The sequence below is a fragment of the Varroa destructor genome, unplaced genomic scaffold, assembly GCF_002443255.2.
Source record: "Varroa destructor unplaced genomic scaffold, Vdes_3.0 BEIS01000004.1, whole genome shotgun sequence".
In the NCBI taxonomy this organism is placed as follows: domain Eukaryota; kingdom Metazoa; phylum Arthropoda; class Arachnida; order Mesostigmata; family Varroidae; genus Varroa; species Varroa destructor.
In genome coordinates, this window is record NW_019211457.1 from 42,019,656 (window position 1) to 42,042,177 (window position 22,522).

The 22,522-nt window shown below is 39.4% G+C and overlaps 4 protein-coding genes across 6 annotated transcripts; 1 reads left to right on the top strand and 3 right to left on the bottom strand.

The window, feature by feature from the left end:
* Positions 1–1,621: 1,621 nt before the first annotated feature.
* On the bottom strand, positions 1,622–9,772 carry LOC111250496 (uncharacterized). Of its 2 annotated transcripts, XM_022805863.2 has the most exons (10): positions 9,478–9,766; positions 7,840–7,920; positions 7,248–7,475; positions 6,841–6,940; positions 6,226–6,668; positions 5,831–6,080; positions 3,848–4,053; positions 2,945–3,433; positions 2,349–2,595; positions 1,622–2,108 (listed from the first exon to the last, which is right to left on the bottom strand). In XM_022805863.2, exons 1-10 carry the CDS (start codon positions 9,496–9,498, stop codon positions 1,951–1,953), a joined length of 2,223 nt encoding a protein of 740 aa, XP_022661598.1. In that variant the 5' UTR covers positions 9,499–9,766; the 3' UTR covers positions 1,622–1,950. The 2 variants fall into 2 exon arrangements, with proteins under 2 accessions (XP_022661598.1, XP_086842957.1); XM_086986831.1 differs by lacking the exon at positions 7,840–7,920 and having other exon boundaries at positions 9,478–9,772.
* Positions 9,773–10,632: 860 nt separating this feature from the next.
* On the bottom strand, positions 10,633–15,919 carry LOC111250503 (trimeric intracellular cation channel type 1B.1). 2 transcript variants are annotated; one of them, XM_022805872.2, is made up of 6 exons: positions 15,342–15,919; positions 13,326–13,482; positions 12,943–13,127; positions 12,352–12,579; positions 11,908–12,155; positions 10,633–11,689 (listed from the first exon to the last, which is right to left on the bottom strand). In XM_022805872.2, the coding sequence occupies exons 1-5, from the start codon at positions 15,373–15,375 to the stop codon at positions 11,998–12,000; spliced, it is 762 nt and encodes a 253-aa protein (XP_022661607.1). In that variant the 5' UTR covers positions 15,376–15,919; the 3' UTR covers positions 10,633–11,689; positions 11,908–11,997. The 2 variants fall into 2 exon arrangements, with proteins under 2 accessions (XP_022661607.1, XP_022661606.1); XM_022805871.2 differs by having other exon boundaries at positions 15,558–15,918.
* Positions 15,920–16,090: 171 nt separating this feature from the next.
* LOC147756220 (small ribosomal subunit protein eS28) lies at positions 16,091–16,992 on the top strand. Its single transcript, XM_086986834.1, has 2 exons — positions 16,091–16,215; positions 16,672–16,992. The coding sequence occupies exons 1-2, from the start codon at positions 16,192–16,194 to the stop codon at positions 16,840–16,842; spliced, it is 195 nt and encodes a 64-aa protein (XP_086842960.1). The 5' UTR covers positions 16,091–16,191; the 3' UTR covers positions 16,843–16,992.
* Positions 16,993–18,096: 1,104 nt separating this feature from the next.
* LOC147756221 (uncharacterized) lies at positions 18,097–19,742 on the bottom strand. The gene is made up of 3 exons (XM_086986833.1): positions 19,607–19,742; positions 18,731–18,909; positions 18,097–18,470 (listed from the first exon to the last, which is right to left on the bottom strand). Exons 1-3 carry the CDS (start codon positions 19,640–19,642, stop codon positions 18,332–18,334), a joined length of 354 nt encoding a protein of 117 aa, XP_086842959.1. The 5' UTR covers positions 19,643–19,742; the 3' UTR covers positions 18,097–18,331.
* Between the last annotated feature and the right edge of the window lie 2,780 nt (positions 19,743–22,522).

Below are 22,522 nucleotides of genomic sequence, written 5' to 3' on the forward strand. Positions count from 1 at the left end.
GAGTTCTTAAAACTAGCTCATTAGTGCGATAGATTAAAAAACTGCAGACCGACTTAATTACTCATGAAGCGATCATTCAGTTGCTATCTGCCTCTATTTATACTTTGAATGACCAATGCAGATTACGGTACACTAACAAATTTGTTGATAGAGCTATAGATCTTATTGTTTCTATTATGACAGTCCGATAATATATGGCGCGGTATTGGCGCCCGTATATGCAAAACATGTGCTAATAAGCCACTTGGGCGGTCATGTATCATATAATTCCAAGGTATAGCTGGCCCAAAATATAAAGTGTTCTTTCCATAACACGAATTCCATAATTAAATGCTAAAAAAAAAAAGTAGTCGTCAGAAGAAATTTCACACGACTGAGGCTTTCCACATTTGCTGAGTTGAAAGCTTTTTTTTTTGACAACTGCTGCCCTAGGTAACTTCGGCCTGTATCGTCAATGCCCGGCGACGGTTGAACTGACATATTAGATTCTTGTGATTATAAGCCGGGCTTAAAACTAAGTTTACGTTTATTTGTTAAGGACGGGTAACGTCCATTAGGCGGTATCGTAATACTACAAACGATTATTCTACGTTTGTGTTGAGTGGGAATAACTGTATAACAACAATGTTTACATCTTACGCTGCTCGATTCACTAAATAACGTGCGTCGCGTTCGACATCGACGTAATTTTAGCTAAAAATTTCATCCCCATATGTCCATCGAATAGACAAACATACGGCGAAACCTCAAACTTGATTTGTATAAAATTCTAATGGTTTGTATGAACAAGATCTTTTTTTTCACAACTCGTGGTATTTGAGTTGGCTTAATGTTTTTCATGAATTGTTTTGTAAATATTGATCAGAAATACAAATGTTAACAATAGTTTGTATTTTTAGTTATCCAAGGCTCATATCGTTAGTTCGCGTTCAACGTAGCCGGCTCGAACTGTAACGTTTGAAAGCTTAAAAAAGACAGATGCCAACTGGTGACAGAAAACGTAAATCAAACATATTATTTATTAATATTATTAATTAATTAAAAATAATATTATTATTGATTAATAAACAAATTATTTAATAGCTCTATAGGTGACGCTACGGACGTCCCAACCCGTAACAAATTACTTTTAACAAGTCAAGTAGTTTATATATATATAATCGTCTTTCCATTTCCCAATCGTATAACGTTACGAGACGAAATAGTAGGAACGAATTATTCGTACAATATAATCCACACAAAATAAATGACCTTAATCGTCTAGACCAATAGATTACGTCAGCATAGGTTTGTTACTAATGCGCTACCTTAAACAGTTTTATTTTTATAATGAGCTTTATTATTAACTGTGATTACAATATTATTTATTAAAAATGTATTATATATGCAGGGGGGAGGGCATGCTAGCCCGCCTGTTTCTAAATCGCTTTATTATGAATTCGCAATTAATAGACATTTCAGCCATACTCTGTTGCTAATTGCTACGGGTCCAGATGTTCGTCCAGTCGTTATTTTTATATATACACAAATACAAATCTAAACTGGAACCAGTAATTGATAATCATTAATCGATCAGTGCGTCGATAGCTCTCAAAGCCATACAACGAATAACACAACGGAAATCGCTAAAAATTCGTACGCATTTATTTCTTCAAGTTCACCGCCATTACCTAAAATGCATATTTTACAGTATCTGATCACGTTATTGATCCGAGCGACCATTGCAACGAATGTGTTTGTTACTTCACGTATAAACAATAGCCATAATGCAATAAGGCATTCTAGGTGCTGTCCTTTTGCACCTTATACGAAACATAGGCTCGTGGATAGCTTCAGCAATTTTACGACTATGAGGACAGGAAAAGGGAGGTACTGTTTCGCTTAACGTTTCATTTTGTCATTTGAGTGTAGATTCTTCTATTTCTTTATATTTATTCTATAATATACATGTTAGGACACAGATCGCATGGTATAGACGACCCGGATGCCTTTTGAGATATTGTGCGTTCGCATGTGCGCTTTATATACATCAGCGCTGTCGAATTTCTTTCCGCATGTATCACAAGTGTAAAATTCAGCTCGGTCGTCCCCACCAGATTTCTCAACACCTGTCGCGAACAGAGTAAAAAAAAGACTCGTCATCGTAGGCATGCAATGTAATAGAGAATAATAAAAACAACAACAACAACGAAATAGAATAACAGCCTGATAATCAAACCTCTGTGTATTTGTGTGGATCTGTGTGTGTATATGTGTGTGCGTGTGTCATCTAATTTGATCAAAAGTATCTTATTGACATAAAGATAACGGACTAGATTAAGCGTTTACATGAAGTATTATTAACTGACCTTGAAAAAAGCCGACTATCTCTTGCTGACGGCAGAATTCGTGTCGCGATTCCTGCACGTTCTGTAGTTGTTGCCGCTCCTGTGCGACCTCTCTCACGGCGATATACGTATTTGGCACCAAAGTTCTGGGCTTAGATCTCGACGATTCCCAACTAGCATCGGAAACTCTCCAGCTTCGTCGATTGTATCGAGTATTTGTGTGACTAGCGACCATGTGATCCGTTAGCTGTTTCTCGTTGAAGTATACCTATGATAAATAAGAATAGGACACGAATAACTCAATTATTTTAAGCTCAACCTCAATCAAGCTCAACATAATTTTAAATCTACAGGGTTAAAGGCCGCATCGGTTTGAAAAGACTTAATATAACAACATGTTTCAACATACTTAAGAAGAATATAACTGGCGTATTCAAAGCCCTATCTGTTTGTGATTTATTGTGAAGGCAGATCGTGAACACTCCACGAGCTGAAATGACAGAAAACTCAATCGGTGTCCAGTACCCGAGAACCACATAATATAATTTAACACATAAGCAACAAGCTGACTAGTACTATTTTCATGTAGCAGGCTTGCTATGTAGTACCCGTACTACCTCGGAACAAATGGAACATTGCAGAACGATCCCCTCTATCGCATTCTCTCCTTCCGGCTCCCAACTGACACCATCAACCGTTGCAGGAGCTATAGTCGTCGTTACAGGTGCTATTGTAGCCGTCGTTGTAGGCGAGGTCATCGTAGGCACCGTTCCCGGCACCGTAGTCGTGTTCGCAATAGCAGAAGTTACGGCGAGCTGGTTACTTTCTAATGGAGAAGCTACAGCTGAAGCCTCATGCTGTCGCGACTGCTCGTGCTGTTGTCTTATGTGTACTTTTAAGCCGGGCTTTGTGTGAAAGCTCTGACCGCACTCGGCGCACTTGTGTGTTGGGGTGGGACTCTTTCCTTGCGCACCTTTTTTTCCTGCTCTGTCCGCATTGTCATGGCGACGTCGGTGAGCCGCGAGATTCGATGCTGTCGCAAAGCATAAACTACAGCGATCACACGAATAGGGCTTCTCACCGGTATGAGTGCGAATATGACGAACCTATAGGTGGTTATAGACGACGGCAGCGTCGGTGGCGTCATGTGATTAAACACACATTAAACATTACAGGTCCGTAAGTATTCTAGCAATAACATTATGCAAGCAGTCTTTTCAGCGTTCATGACTGAGTAAATTCTGTCCAAGCAATAGCTTTTCTATCGCAGGAAATTTGCGTCGAGTTTATTCAGATCAAAACAAACTTTGCCGCACACAAGCGCTTATGACTCTCAAATACGATTAGTGTGTAAATGACAATTTTCGTGAAGAGAAAGCCTATTTGTTTTTCAAACTAGCCTGACGTACTGGGTTGCACAGATACCGAGAAGTGCAAAGGTTTCGTGCGGAGACGGTGCTCTTCCTCTGTCTGAGCAAATCAGTATTAAGCTGGTTATAAGATTTGAAGTCGATACTCACCAAAGTAGTATTAAATCGGAATGACTTTTTGCAATCGACACATGTATATGGCTTGACGTTTTCGTGTGTTTTGTTGTGCGCGTATAGAGTCGAAGCCGAGTTGAATCTCTTATTGCACAGCTTGCATTCGTAGTTTTTTTGATCGGTATGTGAACGTACGTGCACCTTGAAGTTAGCCGGATCACGGAATCGTTTATCGCACACAGCTAAAATTGAACATTTCAAGTCAGACGGAATAAGTTGCATCACAAGGGTATTTATGTAGGGCAAGCAAATTCATGACGGACATTAAGCATGGGGCGATCTAGATCAAAGGCATGATACCCTTCACGGCTAAGCGGCCGAAGCTAATCATATACATGAAAACAACTTATATCGTCACGCCACGACGTCAAAGCAACCATTTACTAGTGCTACACAGCATGTGCCTTGACAGCAGCTTTGCGATGATGTCTCACAGTTACAATCGGTGCTCAATAAACGGACCCTAACAAATTCAATCAAATAGTCTCAGTTCTCAAGGCCAATTCCACAGTAGCTGAGCGAGATATTTTCTAGCTGGTTCTGGCCTACCAAAGCGATGGTTTAACGCTGGTTATGCCCTATCGACATGACAGAGACGCCCGCGGAGTTCAAAAACTGCTGACAAAGGACGCGATATGTAAAACTGCTTCATCATATTTCACGTAGGCATGATAACGTGCTGTAATTGGACTTCTGCAAGTTTAGCATCCAATTTTCGCTCCAACAGTTCGAGTTATCTCTAGCCGGCACGTTCTAACGCAATTGTGTTCGGCGCTGAACAAGCAAGCGGTGACGTTAGGGTTTGAGTGTTTTTCAATGATTCTGTGTGCTTTCGTACGTAAACTGTCGAAAGCGGGAAAAAGCACAGATGTTACTGGCGAGCGTAGAACTCTGATTGAAGAACTACTTTGTCAATTTCGAATTTTTAAAAAAAGACTAGGTACTTCCCCTATGAAGTCCTCCAGAGTACGTTGAAAGACCGTGGGCTTACCGTGCCAAAACAACGTTTCGCCGCCGACTCAAAGGGGCTAGGTTCAAGGCTAGTGAACCTGTTAAGAAACCTTGGTTGAATGTTCGAACAAAACGAGCCCGTTTTCATTGGACAAACCAAGTTGAAAATTGAACCGCCAAGAATTGAGAAAAGTCTACTTTTCAGACGAAAAAAACGCTTGTTGTGCCTTCAGGCATGTTGATGAGCGGCTTATTGAAAACCGCGTCCTGCTGGAAATCAGACATCCATCCAAAACTCTGATGTGATCTATTATCTCTGGCAAAGACTCTGGAATGATACATTTCGCACGGAAAAGATTAAAGCAGTAGATATATGTTGAGGTTATAGAGAGCAAGATACTGTCTCTGGTGCGAGAATGGTTTCCTGACGGTGATTAAGGCACAATGAGGAGCCTTTTCATAGATCGCCAGATATCCCGAGGCTAGTTGGGACCTTCAGCTGTCGGCCTGTTGGCAAATATTAATTCTATAGAGAACGTTTGGAAGATTGTAAAATCATGTGTTCGGAAAGGGCAGGAAATAACAAATGTTCCACATCTCTGTGAAAAAAATCACCAATGTGTGGCAACAAAATTCATTCATAGCTGAAACACCGAAAAACTGTATCAAAAGCATGCCCCAAAGAGTAGCAGCGGTTATCGGTTCAGAAGGCCATGCCAAAATACTGATGTTCATAACTATATCACATCATTTGTCAACAGTTTGAAAATATTTGCCAAAGTAAAATAATACCACTTTCATTGGCCAAAACATTCGAAATTATTCCGCTTTAGTGCTGCGCGATTGGTCTTGAAAGTCGAAACTGTTCAAGTGGGTTGATTTAAGCGTATTTGATCTGTGTATCTTATGAACGGTTGGTTAAGTTCGCCATATCCGCTAGCTGCTTCCAACAGCTGCGATAACGTAGTTGTTTATTCCATGAATCAAAGAATTATTTTATACACTCACGGCAATGGAATGGCATTTCGCCAGTATGTCTTCGTATATGTACTGTCAGTGAAGTTTTGTGTCGAAAACAGAGGTTACAAATAGGACAAGCGAACGGCCTTGCTCCTGTGTGTGTTTGCTGATGCCGGCGTAAATGGAACATTGAATTAAACGAGGCGCCGCACTCGTTGCATTGATGGACTGGACCGTCCTGACGCCGCACCCCTCTTGCACCGGACGTCGCTATAGGCGTCTGATCTGCCTGGGTAAGCTAGAAGGACATGAGCAAATCAGAAAAGGAGTTCACTGGAGCCTCTATTGTATGCGGTCTTAGCTATATAGCTAATAATGACGACACTACTGATCAGCATGAAAGTTTATCATCTCAGTTATTCCAGACACCCTTTCCTTCTTACCTTCTTTTGAAGCACCGACATAACGACCGAGTTCACTGTGACAGGACCACCCATGGCGGCCTTTACATGATTGTTGCCAATTCCTGTCGTCTCCTCGGCACCGACTTGTATTGGGCCTGAATCTACTGACTGGACCATCGTGGATACGTGGTCTTGAAGAGCACTTGTGCCTGTCTCATGAACCATTGAAGCTACTGAGGTATTCATAGTGTTAATAACGGGCGCGACGCCCTCTACCACCGGGCTTGGATGGGATCCAGGAACGACTGAGGGCAGTTGATAATGGGTCTGAGAATGACGGCTGTCCGAATGACCGTCCCCTGTGATCATAGCTGATGCTATATCACTGCTGTTATTGCCTACCTCAGATATTGCGCTGCCGACTTGAGCCACCTCATTGACAAGTTCCTCTCCAGCCATCTCTATTGACATGGTGCCGCCCACTATAATGAGACAATATAGCGATAATACAATGTGTCACTTACCCACAAGACCTTTGTACTTACCTAGTACCTACTTAGACCTAAGTTTAAAACATTGTCATCATTAAAATAGGTGAGAGGCTCTTCGATATGAAAAAAATCACTTTGTCTTCTTACAAATGAGAGTTCGCACCTTCTATGGTTTGAAGGCCTGCCATAGGTGTTGGTGCAAGCTCGATATGCTGTACATGATGCTGCTGGTATTGACATTGGCCTGTGTCCAGCGCCTGCACCTGCAATCACCACACAGTTCGAGATGTTCAATATACAATGCTACCAATGAAAACGAATATAGAACATACTCCGGGATAGGAAGTATCTTATACATCGCTTCCTACAAAAATCAGCTATTCTAAGATTAACGCAAGTGTATCCTGTAACGTTTCTACCAATCTCTACTAAACTATACATCATTTCTGTTATATACCATTTGTTTAGTTGCAAAACAGCGGGTCTATTCAGTGCGCGCCAGACTTCAATCATAAACGGCAAAACTGTCACAACAGTGTGCAGCCAGTGTTCCTACCGTGCAATATTTACCTGTAATACTGTAGGATCCGCCGAATGCGATTGAAGGAGCCAGATCTCTCCGCGCTCCTCAAATCGGTACATGACAGCTCTGCCGGGTCGAAGGTGCTCGAGTGTTTCGGGAGCAATTTTTACATCCATCTCTGATAAGCTTGCTGTACTGCTGTGAACAACCGGTTGGGACACTATTCCACTGCCCATCACCACGGGACAGACATCCCCATTGGGTAATTGTAAAGACTTCAATATGAAGTGAATAAAGGCCAAAATATATGCATACATCTTAGATCCATTCGAAAGCATCTAATTCAAATTCTGCCGTTAGACGTTACTTAGGTCGGCTAGCTCCCAACACGAAATGAAGCGTATTCACGCCTATATTCAAACCTAGGCCTGATGGAATATGTGGACGTATGCCTGCATTTAGTAATTACCGCCGCGCTATCTCACAAATAAAGAATCTAACAAATGCTAATAAAACTACTCATATGCCGCCACATCGAAATAGAGAACGAGAGTATTTTAGCTCAATGGATCGATGATTTATGATGATTCAAGTATAAATAAGCATGACATGATTTTTCTATTAAAAAAATGACCTCACCACAATGTGTTCACCTGATGTGTGTTCCGTTGACAATATACTGTCAACTTCATTACCTTCCGCATAACCAAGCTGAAACGACTAAGAAAAATATTTCTATCAATAGATTTTTTGTACTTAGCACTTCGCATTAGTTAATTTCTGATCATTTACTCAACATTAATTTTCAACGTTGAACGCTAACTAAGAAACTCAAAGTGAATATAAATTCCAGAAAAGTTGATGATAAGACAAAGTACAATATAAAAGTCATACAGAAAACTTGTGTATCGTACCTTTTTTCTAAAGTATCTTAACCTTTTCGATAAAATGACTAACACTATTGATTTAGCTATTCAGCATCGGAAGAATAAGGAAGCAGCTTCGTTAGAACATTTTAAACACTCAACTGATATAGAAAACTACACAATGCCTGCCATTCTATGATTACAATTATACGGAAATCGGGGAATGTTTAAACAGTCCGTTTGACCTATAAGATTATTTCTATGTTCAAGGAATAGACGTAGATATTTTCAGAACGTAGCTATAATCTTGGGTCCCGAAAAATGACCGCACTGATTAAACATCGAATGACCATATTGGAACGAAATTTATAAGTCAAGTGGCGTTTCATCATGGCGTTCATTTTTTTCAAAGAGCAGAAACTGATACCCCCGCAAAAAGCAACAACGCATATTCCCAATTTGAATATTCAATAAATAGTTACTACGAAAATATTTGATCTGCTAACAAGTTGTTCATCGTTCTGTGGTAACCAAGTGTGTTGTATAAACTCCTCACGTCAGGCGGATTTACTACGATCTGGCAGTTGATCTAATAGGTAACGTATTGGTATCCAAGTTATCTTTTAATGGGACCGTTAGTCGTCTATATAATAACTCTGCATACTTTTTTATTACAAGTTAGCCTGTTTTACTTAGCAGTGTCCCTTCATGAGTGCGTGCCACGGTTTTCTAGGATTACCCTATCACTAACACGGAATGCCCTTTTGTCCCTTTTTTGGTGCTGTACACATTTCATTTTTAATATTATAATACCACCCCGGATGCCGCTATGAAACGATGCAAATTTTTGCCCGCTAATATAATTGAAGTTGCCACTGCACTTAATTAGTTGTTGCAAATGGCATTACAAAATCAGCTGGCTCAATCGACTGACGGCCTAACCTTGTCACAGCTGATCGCTGCAGCTTATGGTTAGCAAATGATCTGTCCTAATATCATTCGTTTTCCGTAACAGCAGTTTTTATATTCTAAGGAGCATGAGTCGTATACATTTAATGAACTTTCTCAGTATGCTTTAGCTTTTCTCAGCCGTTTAATGATTTCGTGAGCCAATTAATTAGTCTCAATTCCGGACAACCTTAGGTGCAAAGTTGATTCAGAGAAGTAAAGTCTGCACCTGGTATCCGTCAAATTTCATCAAAGCGCCATTCGTGGTACTAAAAAATAGCCCAGTGTTGTTAACATACAGTTCCATCTCGGGCCCCTGTATACTGGCCTCGCCCGTATTATCGACCAGTTTGTCGGGCCAAAAGCCGACAACAGATAATCAAGTTGCCAGACTTCCGTCCAACGAAACAAATCCCTCAAGGAAGGAATAACGAACCAATGATAAATTCGAGCGGCCACTTACCTCATCTGTTCGGACATCCATGCTCTGGTGGAGTCAGGCCACGGAACCCGGGTACCCGATTAAGCTTTCTAAAGAAATATTTAGCTGGAAATTGGCCAAACAGTTATTTTGCTCTTACGAACGGGAGGAGATCGAGTGCACAACAGCTAATGCCATGTCTGCAGTGTTGCCAGGCTGTCTTGCTAATGCTATGGACCTGGCAAAATTATAGGGATGTGAATTATACGAGAGTACTAAATCAGTCGAGGATTGCTGAAGCATTAATATAATTCTGAAGAAATCAATATAGCTCTCCGAAATTTTGAGTGAACCTCTTGGCTGTTCTGCTTGGACATGGCACAATAGTAACATTGCTGTTGGTTATTCTGACAGAAAAGCGGAGCTAAGCTACACTTGCGGGGATCTTCCTGCGTGTAGCCATAAGATAGAATGCGTGGTTTGAACAATAATGCGCGGACCAAAGTCATGTCAGGGCATAAGCAACAGAATCAGTTCGACCTATCCAAAGATAGTTAGTTTTGTAAAATTTTACTTTTTGAGTTAGTTGTTTTAATGTTAAACGTCAATGGTAGCATATCCTAAAACATCGTCAGGTTCAACTCAGCGGATATGTCATACTTTATACATTCGTTGTAGTAGGGAGCATCTCCTCCAATTCTTAGGTTATACTGACTGGCTTATGCTCGAAGCTCATTAAGTAACAGCTAAAGAATACGAGATATTTCCAAAGAAAGAGAACTAGAAATGGATATTATTGTTAAATCGACGAATATAGTGCTGCATATAGAATAACGTTAAATGTCTTTTACTATACTAACGTTGCTCTTATGATACAGTGGATCACGTTGATTGAACCATTAAGCATCACAGTATTACGTGCATTCTGCTGTGCCAATAGTTTCCTTGCTTTGACTATCGATATCGACATTCAATATGTCGTACCTGACCTTTGTGATAATTTTTAATTTTAGTTACCCCATAGTTCTTAGCAGTGCATATTTTCGAAACACAGTTTTTTTTACATTTATACAGAAAAAAAGAAACAAAAAATAATTGTTTTTTAGAAAATGACTTGAGTATTTTATTCAACAGCCGTAATTATAATGCTAAGGGTACTATGCATAACAAATAAAGCTAAATGAACACGCTCTCTAATTTGTATTTTGCATTTTATTATTATTTTGCATTTTATTGTTTTTCGTAATGTATGTAATCAAAATGTTATTTCTGTTTATTAAATAATAGCCAATAAAGTTTATAATTTTTATACATCAGAACCCTTTCAGTCCGACGTACGACGTAAGTGAGCAAATCATGGGGGCAAAACACAGATAGTGCAACGGTCTGATCGTCTTGGCGACGTCCTGTGTGAAATTGTGTAAGATTGTAAAGCATGTTGATGGGAAAGCTTTATTCATACATTAACAACGGAAATGTAATCATATTGAAATGGTACAGTTACGGCATTAATTAAATGGTTTCCTCAGCAACACACCGATCACTTTTCACTTGGAAGTGCTTAGATCGCGTCCACGTTAATAGCGAAAATAAAATAACAAAAAAAAAACATGAGCACACAAAAATTGCACCACACTTCCGTGTGAAGACCCCGTCGTCTGACTAAATAAAAGCCTTTCTCACAAGTTACAGCTGCCCCATTGTATTCCAGAAGTTAGATCTTTTGATTCGTCACTTGATGCAAGTATAAATAGTTACGTAATAGCCTCTACAACAATAAACAATGACAAAGCGGTCCTGCAGCTTTCTTCCCGCATGTCTTGACATTTTTGTTCTAAAATATCTAGCCGTGTGTTTATATAGCACTACGATATATGAACTATATATTTGTGACTATATTTGGGAAAAAATTGCAGTCATTTCACTCTCGTTTAAAAAAGGAATATATATATATATATATATATATATATATATATATATATATATATAGCTAAATGGCTAAATGCAAGTCAATATTATTAAGAAAAAGAGGGCGGTGGACAGGACATGTTCATGCTGTGAACTCGAATGTTGCATTGGATGAAAACTTTTCTGTGGTTACTCAGAGGTGTGAAGGGATAAAAAAGAAGCGCATCGGTAAAGATAGTTCATGGTTCTCGGATGACTCCGAGAACGATGACAAACAAGCTCTTCCGACGCTGAAAAACCTTCATATCCTGTATCCGATAGCGTGATTGCAAGAGGCAGTGGTGACCTGAAATAGACCGTGCATTGTTATTAGCATTGCGCCCTTACATAAACTCCCCTTCCGATAGTAGCTGTCGCGATCTAGACTAGATTTATACAATATCTGTTTAGTTATAAGAAGTATTCAAACGATGCGTCTTTGCTAAAAACCTATATCTCTGTGATGGCGATCATCATTATCTTTTGGAGACGCATTTCTTTATATGAATGTTACTTTCCACGTACCTTTCTATTAATGGTACTTAACATCGTAAGACTCTCCAACACACTGTAATCAGACAAGGTGTTTCACAGTTGATGGCCACGAAATTATCTCTACTCTTTCTTTTTGGCGGCTGTATCTTTGTTGTCTTTAAGCCCACTCCCGGCGGCATCTCCTCCCTTGTTGATTGCCCTTGAAATTGCGTCCCAGATTCCACCGAAGAATATGGCACAAGCAAGATTCTCGAACGGAATGAACGGATCGTGCAAACCTTTGAACAAAAACGAACTCATGAAAAACGCGCTAATTTACGAGAGGATTACTTGCTAGCCAAATCAGCTACTTAGAATATCGAAACAATGCTTTCAAGTTATATTCATCGACTTTCGGGAACACAAATGTAGTAATGGGTCAAGAAAAGATCTAACGAACAATAACAGCTTGATTGAGACACTGATTGCGCTTACCTAGGACGACCGAGGAAAGCTTAAAATAGACAAAGAACACGACGACGCCGAAGTACACAAGCGAATGCGGCGCCGAGATAAGATCCGTCTTCTTGTCAACGACAAAGACAAGAGAAGCGATGACACATGCTTTTGTTGCAAATGATGGCTGCATGATTTCCATAGCTTGAGGCGTCCAGAAGCCACGAAGAAGCCGTTCGAACACCTTCAGAAACGAGGTTCCGTTACCTGTTCGCAAATTCGAGCGCGCAAATATCAACACGCTGTCAACAAAATTCACTAGAACCGTATAGACAAGTTTGGCAAGCTGGGTACTTTTAAACATGCCTCGAGCATCAGTAGACACTCGCAACTAAACGGTCCAATGATGATAGTCTAGATAGTGTCAGAACGGTAAATTTTAGTCATTTTCTTTCTACAATCCAGTCACTTGTGGAATTGTGAATTCTCGGTCTCCGTTGCTTTCACACGATAGGAAGTTCTCACAGGCAATAGCTCTGATTGCACAATAACAATGTTTACGGAACTATTGCGTAAGGGTTCAATACAGTTACTTTGGTGTTTCCACCGATGCGGATGTTGTGATCATACCTTTAACAACGCCAATGATGACCATGATAATGTACGCACTAGGATAAATTTTTGCGGCGTGATGCACTCCATCATGAACTTTCTTTGCCCTAGTAACTTCCTTTGCTAATGCGATAGCCAGTTTGATCGGCAGGATCTTGCAGAACTTATACACGATGTCAAATGGCGAATAGAAAATTAAGTACCTGGTAGAAAAACGAAGAAGTCTACCAGGTAAGCAAAGACAAGATATAGATTGTGCGGATCATAGAACAGATAATAGAGCGTCCCGATTGAAAAATAATATCAGTTATTAATTACAACAATTTTAGCTTTTATCATATGTCTAGAAATTATAGTTAAATAAAGATCCGATAAATGTTTTCACGGGGTAGGGCACCTACCAGCAGGCAGTAGCAAGAATAAGGCTCTGGTTGCTTTTGAGGACTGCGAGAACGGGCTCTCCGAGCAATAGGGCAGCAAAGATCCCTCCTGCATAGATTGAGAACATAGAGCTCACCCAGCAGGATAGTGGGTGTTTACGAGAGAATAGTTGCGATCCTGGAAAACCCCATGAAATGAAGCAAAGAGATTAAAAAAATTGATGCACAAACGCCGACGATTGTGCTCTGCATAATCCATTGATATGCTTTGTATTAAGCAATCTGATACAGTCGTTGAATTAACTCATCCTAGACTCCTGGACTTTTCATGGCCTGCTGGGTAAGACGAGCGTTGAATACGACATCTATTTAAGGTAGAAATGATACTGACTTATCTTCTGGGATGTTGCATTCTTGCACTCAAAAACCTGTTATCTGAAATATTGCTTATATAGGAATTCAGCTACTTCTGCATAACTAAATAATTGGGGGCAATAGTGCTTCCTATATGAGTTGTTTCCAATTTTCCTTTGAAAATTTGAAATGGTAACTGACTGATTCTTGCTAGTGCACTTTATCCCTTACATAATTTGATTATGACATCGTTCGTAGAGCTGTTCAACGAGTTAGTTTAATAATGAAATCTTTAAAAAAATTAATTGGAATAGCTTTCTGTGCGGTAATTGAAATCACGCCGAAATAGGATTTAGCAGACGGCTGATCATAGGTAAAACATAACTGAACATAGGCAAGCGTATATGAAAATTAGCTTTAAAAATAGTGGTCTTATTCTGATTTTCCTATTCTAGGTAACTATATATATAGATCAAAGCAAGTTTCGGTTTGTCATATTGATGGCTCTGCTTACGGTTTATGCATCCCCATAGCCTTCATTATTATTGCTTAGATACATTTTTATCATTACTACTAAACCCTAAAATTACTAAGTTTTGCTATTCGAATCATTATTGCACAGTAGCAAAATAGCATAACAACGTTAAGCTCTATGTTTGGCTTTTTACTTATGTTTGTCATTATAGCAGATTGAATGCACTTTAAACAACTAAGTTCTGAGTTACTATTCTATCAGCAGTGCGATTTGGATAGAAGGAGCTAGGCGAGTCCTCTATTTATTGTTGCCTACGTTGCATATTCATGCTTTGCAGATAGTTTTATTGATGCAATTAACGTTAGTTTGTTAGGATGTAGTACTGCAATGTACGCATGGATTTACCACCGAAATTAATAACAAGTTTTTTTTTTGTTCAAGAGAGAACACGACAACCGGAGACCGGTGCTAGAAAAATATTCTATTTTGCAGGCACTTCTGTAAATTCTTATCGAATAACATTTTTAGAACCAAAAGCATCACTTTTGACCGGGCCTATTCTTACCTTTTATTTTAGAGCCAATGAATAGATGCAACAAAAGTGCGCTTGTTTTTGGAAATAGTAACTAAATTATATCTCACGAATTTTTTTAAAATTTATTTTAGAGCCCTTATTTATAATGATAGCATTCATATTTACATGGTGCAATTTGTTGTGAGTCAAGGGATAATTTGTAGTAAGTTGAGACCACTCACAAGCGTGATTTTCGTACGATCTATACTTTTTCATTTACAAAAAAGAAAACGGGTATTTAACACAGGTCCACGCGTTGCATCCATTCAACTTGAATAATGTAGCTCACTGACCGAGGACTAAAATTTGTATTACATGTTCCGGTCGTCAGTAGCATACCATGTACTGTTTCCACTAACGACCTCGGCTAAAAAGCGCCTTAATGGTACAAGTTTTGTTGGCACCGGACATTGCGGCCCTGTATAGGAATGCTACGCTGCCAGGGTCAGTTAGTGCGGGTAGCATCAGTGTTTTCCAAAAGCGTCTGGTGAACGTTCAGGACATTACGTATCGTCGTGAAGAGCTTACCAGTAGCTAAATCATATAAGCCCGTTTATATATTGTGCGAATAATAGCTTCCGCTTTTGGAAGCATGATCATTTGAAAAAGGCACTAAACAGCGGTAGCCATTAACCTTTCGTTAGCTGATTGTGATTAGAGCGTGCCATTCAGTCCTCTATCGCCGTTTTGCGCACACAGACACACTTATATGTGGGCGTCACATAAATATAAATCTGCAAACTACGAATCAGTGGAACAGCTGAAGGACAAACGCGCACATAGTTTTCTTCTTTCTTATCGAAATATTGCATTGCATCGTCCTATGAACCTGAGTCACTGGTTCACATACCGGTTCCTAGATCTTCACGAAGATATAGCAGGGTAACGATGCAATGCGCTAACTCGAAGTATGGGTACATCTTGAGTTTGCTAACATGGTTAGCAATTTCAAGAAACGTTTCTGGATCCATGTTGACTTAATTTGCTGTTCGCTCGACGGCCTTGTCTGGGCCTAGCTTTGGCACCACAACAGTTGTCGAACGATACCTTCCCTACTACTGAGCGTTGGGTATGTTAGTCAAACTGGCAGCAGCTCGCAGACCCAACTCCGCGCCATTGATGAGTTCCGCACGACTCGTTTATTACATATGCAGGTGAGCCGCGATTTGCTTTGCTGATGAAACATTCGAATGCTCCAGACGGAGCATTTTAAATTCGGCGCCGCGGCTCCGAACCCCTAATTACCAAAAAAATTGTCGTTCCACGTTTGTTTTGTACCGCAATAAGTTTATGTGAATTCGATCTTGTGCTTTGGCATACAGCTATGTATACCTAAATCGCAAGGTAATGTAAATCTGTTTTTTTGAAATATCGAAAAAACGTGTTCAGAGTCGAGTCTGCCAATGTTCCTGGTGGCGGGCCTTCCTAAAAGCGAGTAGTTTCGGTTTTGGGAAATCTTATGTCTTTTTGGTTCCATTGGCGAGATGGATAAGACTACGCTTGCACGTGTAAGTAAATTTTCGATATAATGTCATTGTAAATTGAGTGGGATGGATTGTAATTAAGGGCGTAAAAATCTTAAAAAAGTCTGGAACAGCGAATATTTGACGAGAAACGAGTGAGTTAGTGTTGAAAGAAATAGCCGGGTTTACCGGTTGATTGATGTTTACTGCTGCTTCACTACTGTTGCTAGCAGCGAAACGAGGACAGAAGAATAGCTGAACAAGCACCTATTGAACTTACTGGGTGTGAACTGCAAGTGTGTTGTACTTCGAATGCTCTAGTCAGAAAAATGTTATCTAGCATTAAAGAGTCGAACGCTATAAGTAAATAGCATCTGTATACGCTGCTGTGATAGCTGTAGCGCGTCGAGAATGGCAGTAGACCATCTACAATAACGTACGTCGACCATTTCATGTAAATATTAACTTAATAAGTTTGTGATATACGTGTGACTTTGATAGGTTACCAAGCTGTTGGGCCGTACCGGCTCGCAAGGCCAGTGTACTCAGGTCCGCGTCGAGTTTATCGATGAATCCAATCGTTCGATTATTCGTAACGTCAAGGGCCCGGTTCGTGAGAATGACATCCTAACACTGCTCGAATCTGAGCGTGAAGCAAGAAGACTTCGGTAAAATGGTTCTGTCACTGAAATGGGCTGTCGGTCGTGTTGGAGCGTTCTCCGTAAAGAGGACTACGCACGGAAATAGTGGCAGGAGATCAAGGAAATAACTGAAGGCTAGGATGTCAATAATAAAGAGGAGTACAGTCTTGTGTCGATATAATAGTTTTTTTTTACGAATTAGTTAACCATAATGTAAATACCATAAGGGAATCGGTAGTGGGTTGTTCTTTTTCTGTGAAGATAATCGAACACTACTAATATAGATTTATGCAACGTATCGAATTTGAAGAACGTTGTCTAAAACATTGAATAAAAAATGTTTTTAAAAATGAAACTAAATAAAAATTAAAATCGGTGATAAGTAATTAAATTTACATTGAACCAATGCACGTATTATTTTTTATATAAATTTTTCAATATAAATTTTCATATTATGCTGTAATAATTTATCGACTTCAATCTCAAACATATTTCTGATTGGTTTTAAGGGAATTCAGAGCTCACATTTTACACAAGATGCTGCGATAGTACTATATCTAGTATTGAGACTGTAATCGAGAATCCTTGACTCAAAATCAAATAGCCTACTCATTTATTTTCAGTGATGAGTAAATGTTTTTTTTTTTGTATTGCCCGTTAAAGTATCTAGCCAATGTATTTATTTCGTTATTTTTTCGCGCTAGACTTTTATGTTATAGCAAAGTCGATTTCCCTGAGTACTTAGAATGTCGATTTGCTCTACTTTGGACGTACATGTATCTGTCTTTCTCTTCAAATTCCTAGCTTACAACGCAACCACAGTGATATCGCAGAGGCAGCGAATTTTATCAATGACGAGCTGAGTAGGCTTTCGAGAAAGTCATATGCTACACCTTTATCACCGAAGTGAAACATGTTACTGAAGACTGCGAACCAATGCGAGGGAACCTGCGCGATTATCCGTAGTGTTGGGTTAAGATATCGGGAAAAAATTCGTTCAATGGTTACCAGTAGGTAATTCGTCGAAGCCTAGATTAAAATGAGCACTGAGAACCCGTGTCAAAAACAGGCGAAGATCAAGCATACACTCGACGTGAGCAATTGATTGCCTCAACGCAATGACCCACAAATATAAACCTCGGTCAAAGCTATGCCATACGTAAGCACCAGACGCGATTCGAAAGGCACATCGGAGCGGTTTAGATAGTGAGATGCCTTCGAGGCGCACGGACTCCACGCCTGCTCTATAGATGAATAGGTACTTCACGTAAAATCGCGCCATCAATGTGACAGTTGAACCGAAGTAGTCAGGTGCAGTTATGCTAGAACGCAAGTGCAATGGCTGAATGCAATGAACGAGATTAGGAGGGTACGATCCGTAAATTCAATAATGAAAAACCATATAAACAGCCTCAAGACGGCCATAAAAACTAACTACAGAACTATTTTAGAATGCCCTGGCAATTTATCAGCGGTCCAGCACACATCGATGAAAGATAGAGGTGGTAACAGTACTGATATCACCTTGACATCTTGCAGAGTTCAAGCCCAAACGATATTGCCCCAAGGCACGACCAAGATGCTGGTATTTCAAATAGAAGAATCGTGGTCTCCTCTTTGTCTGGACAAGATACTCCAAAGAGTTGAGGCAGTCTTCCCCTACATATGATGACATAAACAAAAAAACAAGTTCATTATGCATATGAGGGTCTTGCTCCGAATAATGCTCGCCACCAAGGGCGCACCAAAGATTCCAACTAGGATAAACGTACGAAGCAATCCAACATGCGACAGTCAAAAATACCAATGATACAAAGCATCGCAAATGGACGCGCCCTCTAATCGGGATAACGTTGGAGATAAGGCTTTCCAGTCTGATAGTCGCGATGTAGTATTTAGCTGCTGCTTTAACGACTAACCATTCTGAGTCTGACGTATCGCTCACTTTGAGGGTCCCTCTCACTAAGCAAATCATCTTCGTTCCTCTAATTGTAGTAACGCTGCGTGCTGAACAGTGTAGTAATACTTTACTAAAACCGATATAACAGCAACGTTTCATATACAGGTGCTGATTCCATGAATCGCCGCTCGAGCCACCCTGTAATACAAAGTCAAAATCATCGAAATAAATTGATGCGACGAGAAAAACAACGTGTTGTGAAATATCAGACTATAATCTTGTCGAATATTTCCAAGGACTTACACATTCTTTTTCGTAGAAACTGGAATGTAATCCATGTAATGCAATGTAATGGAATAAGAGTAGTGTTTATTAAATTTGTAACGTGGCATTTTTCTGCTAGGAGAATAATAATCAATTGCGATATCGCTGTCCAGTTTACATGAGCTGGAGCGCGGTTGGTCATCTAAGAATGATTAAGCGTGACCCCATCAAACAAATCAAAGCTCTGTCGTTATTAAATAGCGTGGGCTAACAGGGTAACCTCAAAAGGTTCCTGTCGCGGACTAAAATTTTACCAGCGTTTGTTTGAATTAACGTTTAGAAAAACAATTTAAGTATTACTAACATACAGTTAATTTCTTCAAAATTATTATTCAATTCATCTATATGCATAGTGCACGTTTGTAGTATAACGGTCGTAAATTAGAGGAGCATTATCGACTGTCAAGCTCGCATGGAAACAAATATATGCAAGTAAAGTCGGACACAAATAGCGACGTATAAAGAACACTTGACAAATTTAGTAAGCTACATGTAAAATGTCAAAAACTATCAATCAAAGCAAGCATTGTGATTACAAAAGGTGATTAAACCAAACAACCCGGACACGCACTAAAGGTAGGCCCGTGCAATTTTCCAAAAAAGTCATTGATACGTATCTTCTAGAATACTTATTCCTGGCTTGCTAATTCATGTCCTGATGCTCGAAGGACGGTACATGTACTCGTTTTAAATGAAACCATTTTTACTTGAATTTCATATCGCGCTGAAGATTGCCGAAACCGATGAACCAATAAATCATCGGCAGTGCGCAAACAGACATTTCGACTCCACCAAATAGCAGCAGAGTTTTTGTTATCATCAATATATGATTGCGGCGGGGCTGAGACTCTAGTAACAAAAATCTATTACATAAATGATTCTGTTTACGTTTCCACTCCCGGAATCAATATTGGTACTCCTGCTAACACAATCTAACAGTACTCTTTGATTACCTACGCATAAGCACCGATTTCGTTTTAAGCCGAAGTGCCAAACAAACTATTTTGTTCCAGCTCCGGCTTTGACAAAGAGGTGTTAGAAAGGTTAACTTATACATTCACCTTTTCCGTCTCATATGCTGTTACGGTTCCGAAATGCGTGGCGAAGATAATCCAATCGGTGCGTACGGACGGCAAACTTTGGCGTTATAAGCAAGGGCTGCGGCCATCATGCAAGAAAGCTATCGGGAATGTTTTTTGTCTGTATTGGGGGAAATTGGAGTTCCCTGTTACATGAAAAAACCAGCACATGTGTTGAATGACACGTGTTTGTTATCTTTGTTGCAAAAGGAGCTAAGAAACGCATTCCAGTGACTAAGCTTGAGAATAAATGGCGTAGCGCGTTATAAGCAGCGGATAGTCGACCAGGTGTAAAACAGCGCCATACCAATGGATTCTTCGTAATGAGGATATAAAGAGAGATGAACATTTAGCCATTTCCCTACGTCGTCCACTACTTAAATAGTGTAGCCCTATAAATACGTTCAGCGTCATTTTGAAGCATCGTCATGCTTTATACTAAGAATTAATGATACCTTTAAACCACCTATGATCAACCCTTTATTAGGCAGAGATAAAAGCTGTATTAACACTTTTGCCAAGTTCTATCGTTATAATACGGTTTTCTAGGGAAAGCAATCCCAAATTTACGCATTTTATTCAAACAGAGATATTAATAAAAAATGGTAATTTTAGACCTAAATTACCTCTCTCGTTATGCCTAGTTAATGTCTGGCCGTGATTATCTCGATGAATGGTCATCAAAATATTATCCTGACTAAAGTCAATAGCTCTTTCCATGAATAATCAGAAAGCATATCGACACATTAACCTGTTAAATAGCCACTAAATAAGGCAATTATTGCAGAAAGCAGATTCTGGAACTATGCTATCTAGTAAAAATCCTAAATATAGTTCCTAAAAATGTTGTCGCTGTCAATGGATAAAGTGGCAAGAGTGAAATGAGTTCTAGGAAATTCGAAAATTTAAGACTCTTTAAAGAAAAGTCATTGGGAATGTACTTAAAATAATTAATTGTAGCATTTTTGTTTACATTTGAATAAAGGCCAACAGGTGAACTGGAAAGATATTTCTATAAAATCATATTGTTCGCGTAAGTATATTTTCTAGATATGTTTTTACAACTTGAAATGAATCAAAGAGGTAAACGGCTTGATGCACCGTGATATTGCCTGAGATTGGAAAAAAAAACTGTCTTCAAACGGACTCGATGCGAGCCACGGGCTCAGTAGAACTCTAAGTAGTATTGAGCGCTGCATTGAACGTGTCGTGCCTTTGCGCCTTTATTGTTGAATCGAGATCAGTTAGCACGATTATCGCAGTATATAGATTTATAATATATTACCATTGTGACACGTCGGAACACATATAAATGAACCGATGGGATGCTTGAAGCAGAAAAGTCAAGCACTGTTATTCGCTGCTCTTTCTTTAAATCATGAATTTGCCAGCAGAGAATAAATGTGCAAAAATGTCCGAAGTGGCTATATGTGTAAAGTCTAACTAGGAGTAGTTGTGTCCCGTATTCCCTCATGATGATGTTAATGCCCTAAAACCTGAACATGTATTGGTACGGTCCCGAAATAACATGCAGCATAAATTAATTAGTCAATGATACCATTAATAACATCATAGATTCAATTAAGTCAAAAGAGCATAACGAAAAAATGCGGTGCATTTAATAAATTAGGAAGATGGTAAAAATTGAAAAAAAAAAGACCTGAGAAAGTCTCCGGGGAAATTGGTGGTTACCACGGAGACGAGTGAGCTAGTAAATTAAGGGCAGAATTTGAGGATAAATACTTGTAACGATAGCTGGCACAATTCATTCATCCGTACAGGTAGCGTGTTGAATATTGCATTTTACACTGTTGTTACCTACATTCTAACAAACTCTAGTACGTAAGGGTCTCTTTGCTCCTTTATATGGCTTACCAAACAGGCCTAACCGTCTTCTAGAGGTACGAGTGCAGTGTCCATTGAAGTACATTTAGTCATGTTCAATTTTATTCTACATCATATCATTTTTTGAAAGCACGCACTTTTAGTTTAGATTTAGAAATTTTAATTAAAACGTATACTTTTTGTTTGTAGTTAATTGAATATAACGATATAAATAACGTTATCCGGTTGTTCCTAAGATTTTTACTAAACTTATATATAAAAGTATAAAAGCCCATTATAGATGTCGTCGATTATTCGGTCGGTTCGGCACTAATCGAGCGTGAAAGAGCAAATAGTTATATTCCTAATATAATTTGTTCCTTTGCTTATGCTTTATTCTTTAGTCAAAGTCTGTAGCGCGACAAACAGGTCATAAGTTCAGCATAAAGTTCAGCTTTAAGGCTAATAATAATAATAACAATGCTTACGAATATTTTTAATTGTCTGACTGTTTCAGACTTAGATTTGGGTAAAATGCTGTGTTCCACGGACGTACCCCGTTTCGGGCTCAGGTGCAACGTCTT

Bases quoted from the DNA above. Each gene is read 5' to 3' on its own strand.
- LOC111250503 (XM_022805871.2), bottom strand. From the start codon at position 15,678: ATGGATCCAGAAACGTTTCTTGAAATTGCTAACCATGTTAGCAAACTC. The intron at 13,483-15,557 runs GTATGTGAACCA...GGGGTTTTCCAG, and splicing joins TCGTGAAGATCTAGGAACCG to GATCGCAACTATTCTCTCGT. The intron at 13,128-13,325 runs GTAGGTGCCCTA...TTTTTCTACCAG, and splicing joins ATTCTTGCTACTGCCTGCTG to GTACTTAATTTTCTATTCGC.
- LOC147756220 (XM_086986834.1), top strand. From the start codon at position 16,192: ATGGATAAGACTACGCTTGCACGT. The intron at 16,216-16,671 runs GTAAGTAAATTT...TGACTTTGATAG, and splicing joins ATAAGACTACGCTTGCACGT to GTTACCAAGCTGTTGGGCCG.
- LOC147756221 (XM_086986833.1), bottom strand. From the start codon at position 19,642: ATGACTTTTTTGGAAAATTGCACGGGCCTACCTTTA. The intron at 18,910-19,606 runs GTGCGTGTCCGG...TTTGTATTACAG, and splicing joins ATTGCACGGGCCTACCTTTA to GGTGGCTCGAGCGGCGATTC. The intron at 18,471-18,730 runs GTTAGTCGTTAA...CATCATATGTAG, and splicing joins GATACGTCAGACTCAGAATG to GGGAAGACTGCCTCAACTCT.
- LOC111250496 (XM_022805863.2), bottom strand. From the start codon at position 9,498: ATGGATGTCCGAACAGATGAG. The intron at 7,921-9,477 runs GTAAGTGGCCGC...TATTTTTCTTAG, and splicing joins TGGATGTCCGAACAGATGAG to TCGTTTCAGCTTGGTTATGC. The intron at 3,434-3,847 runs GTGAGTATCGAC...AACCACCTATAG, and splicing joins TCCGATTTAATACTACTTTG to GTTCGTCATATTCGCACTCA.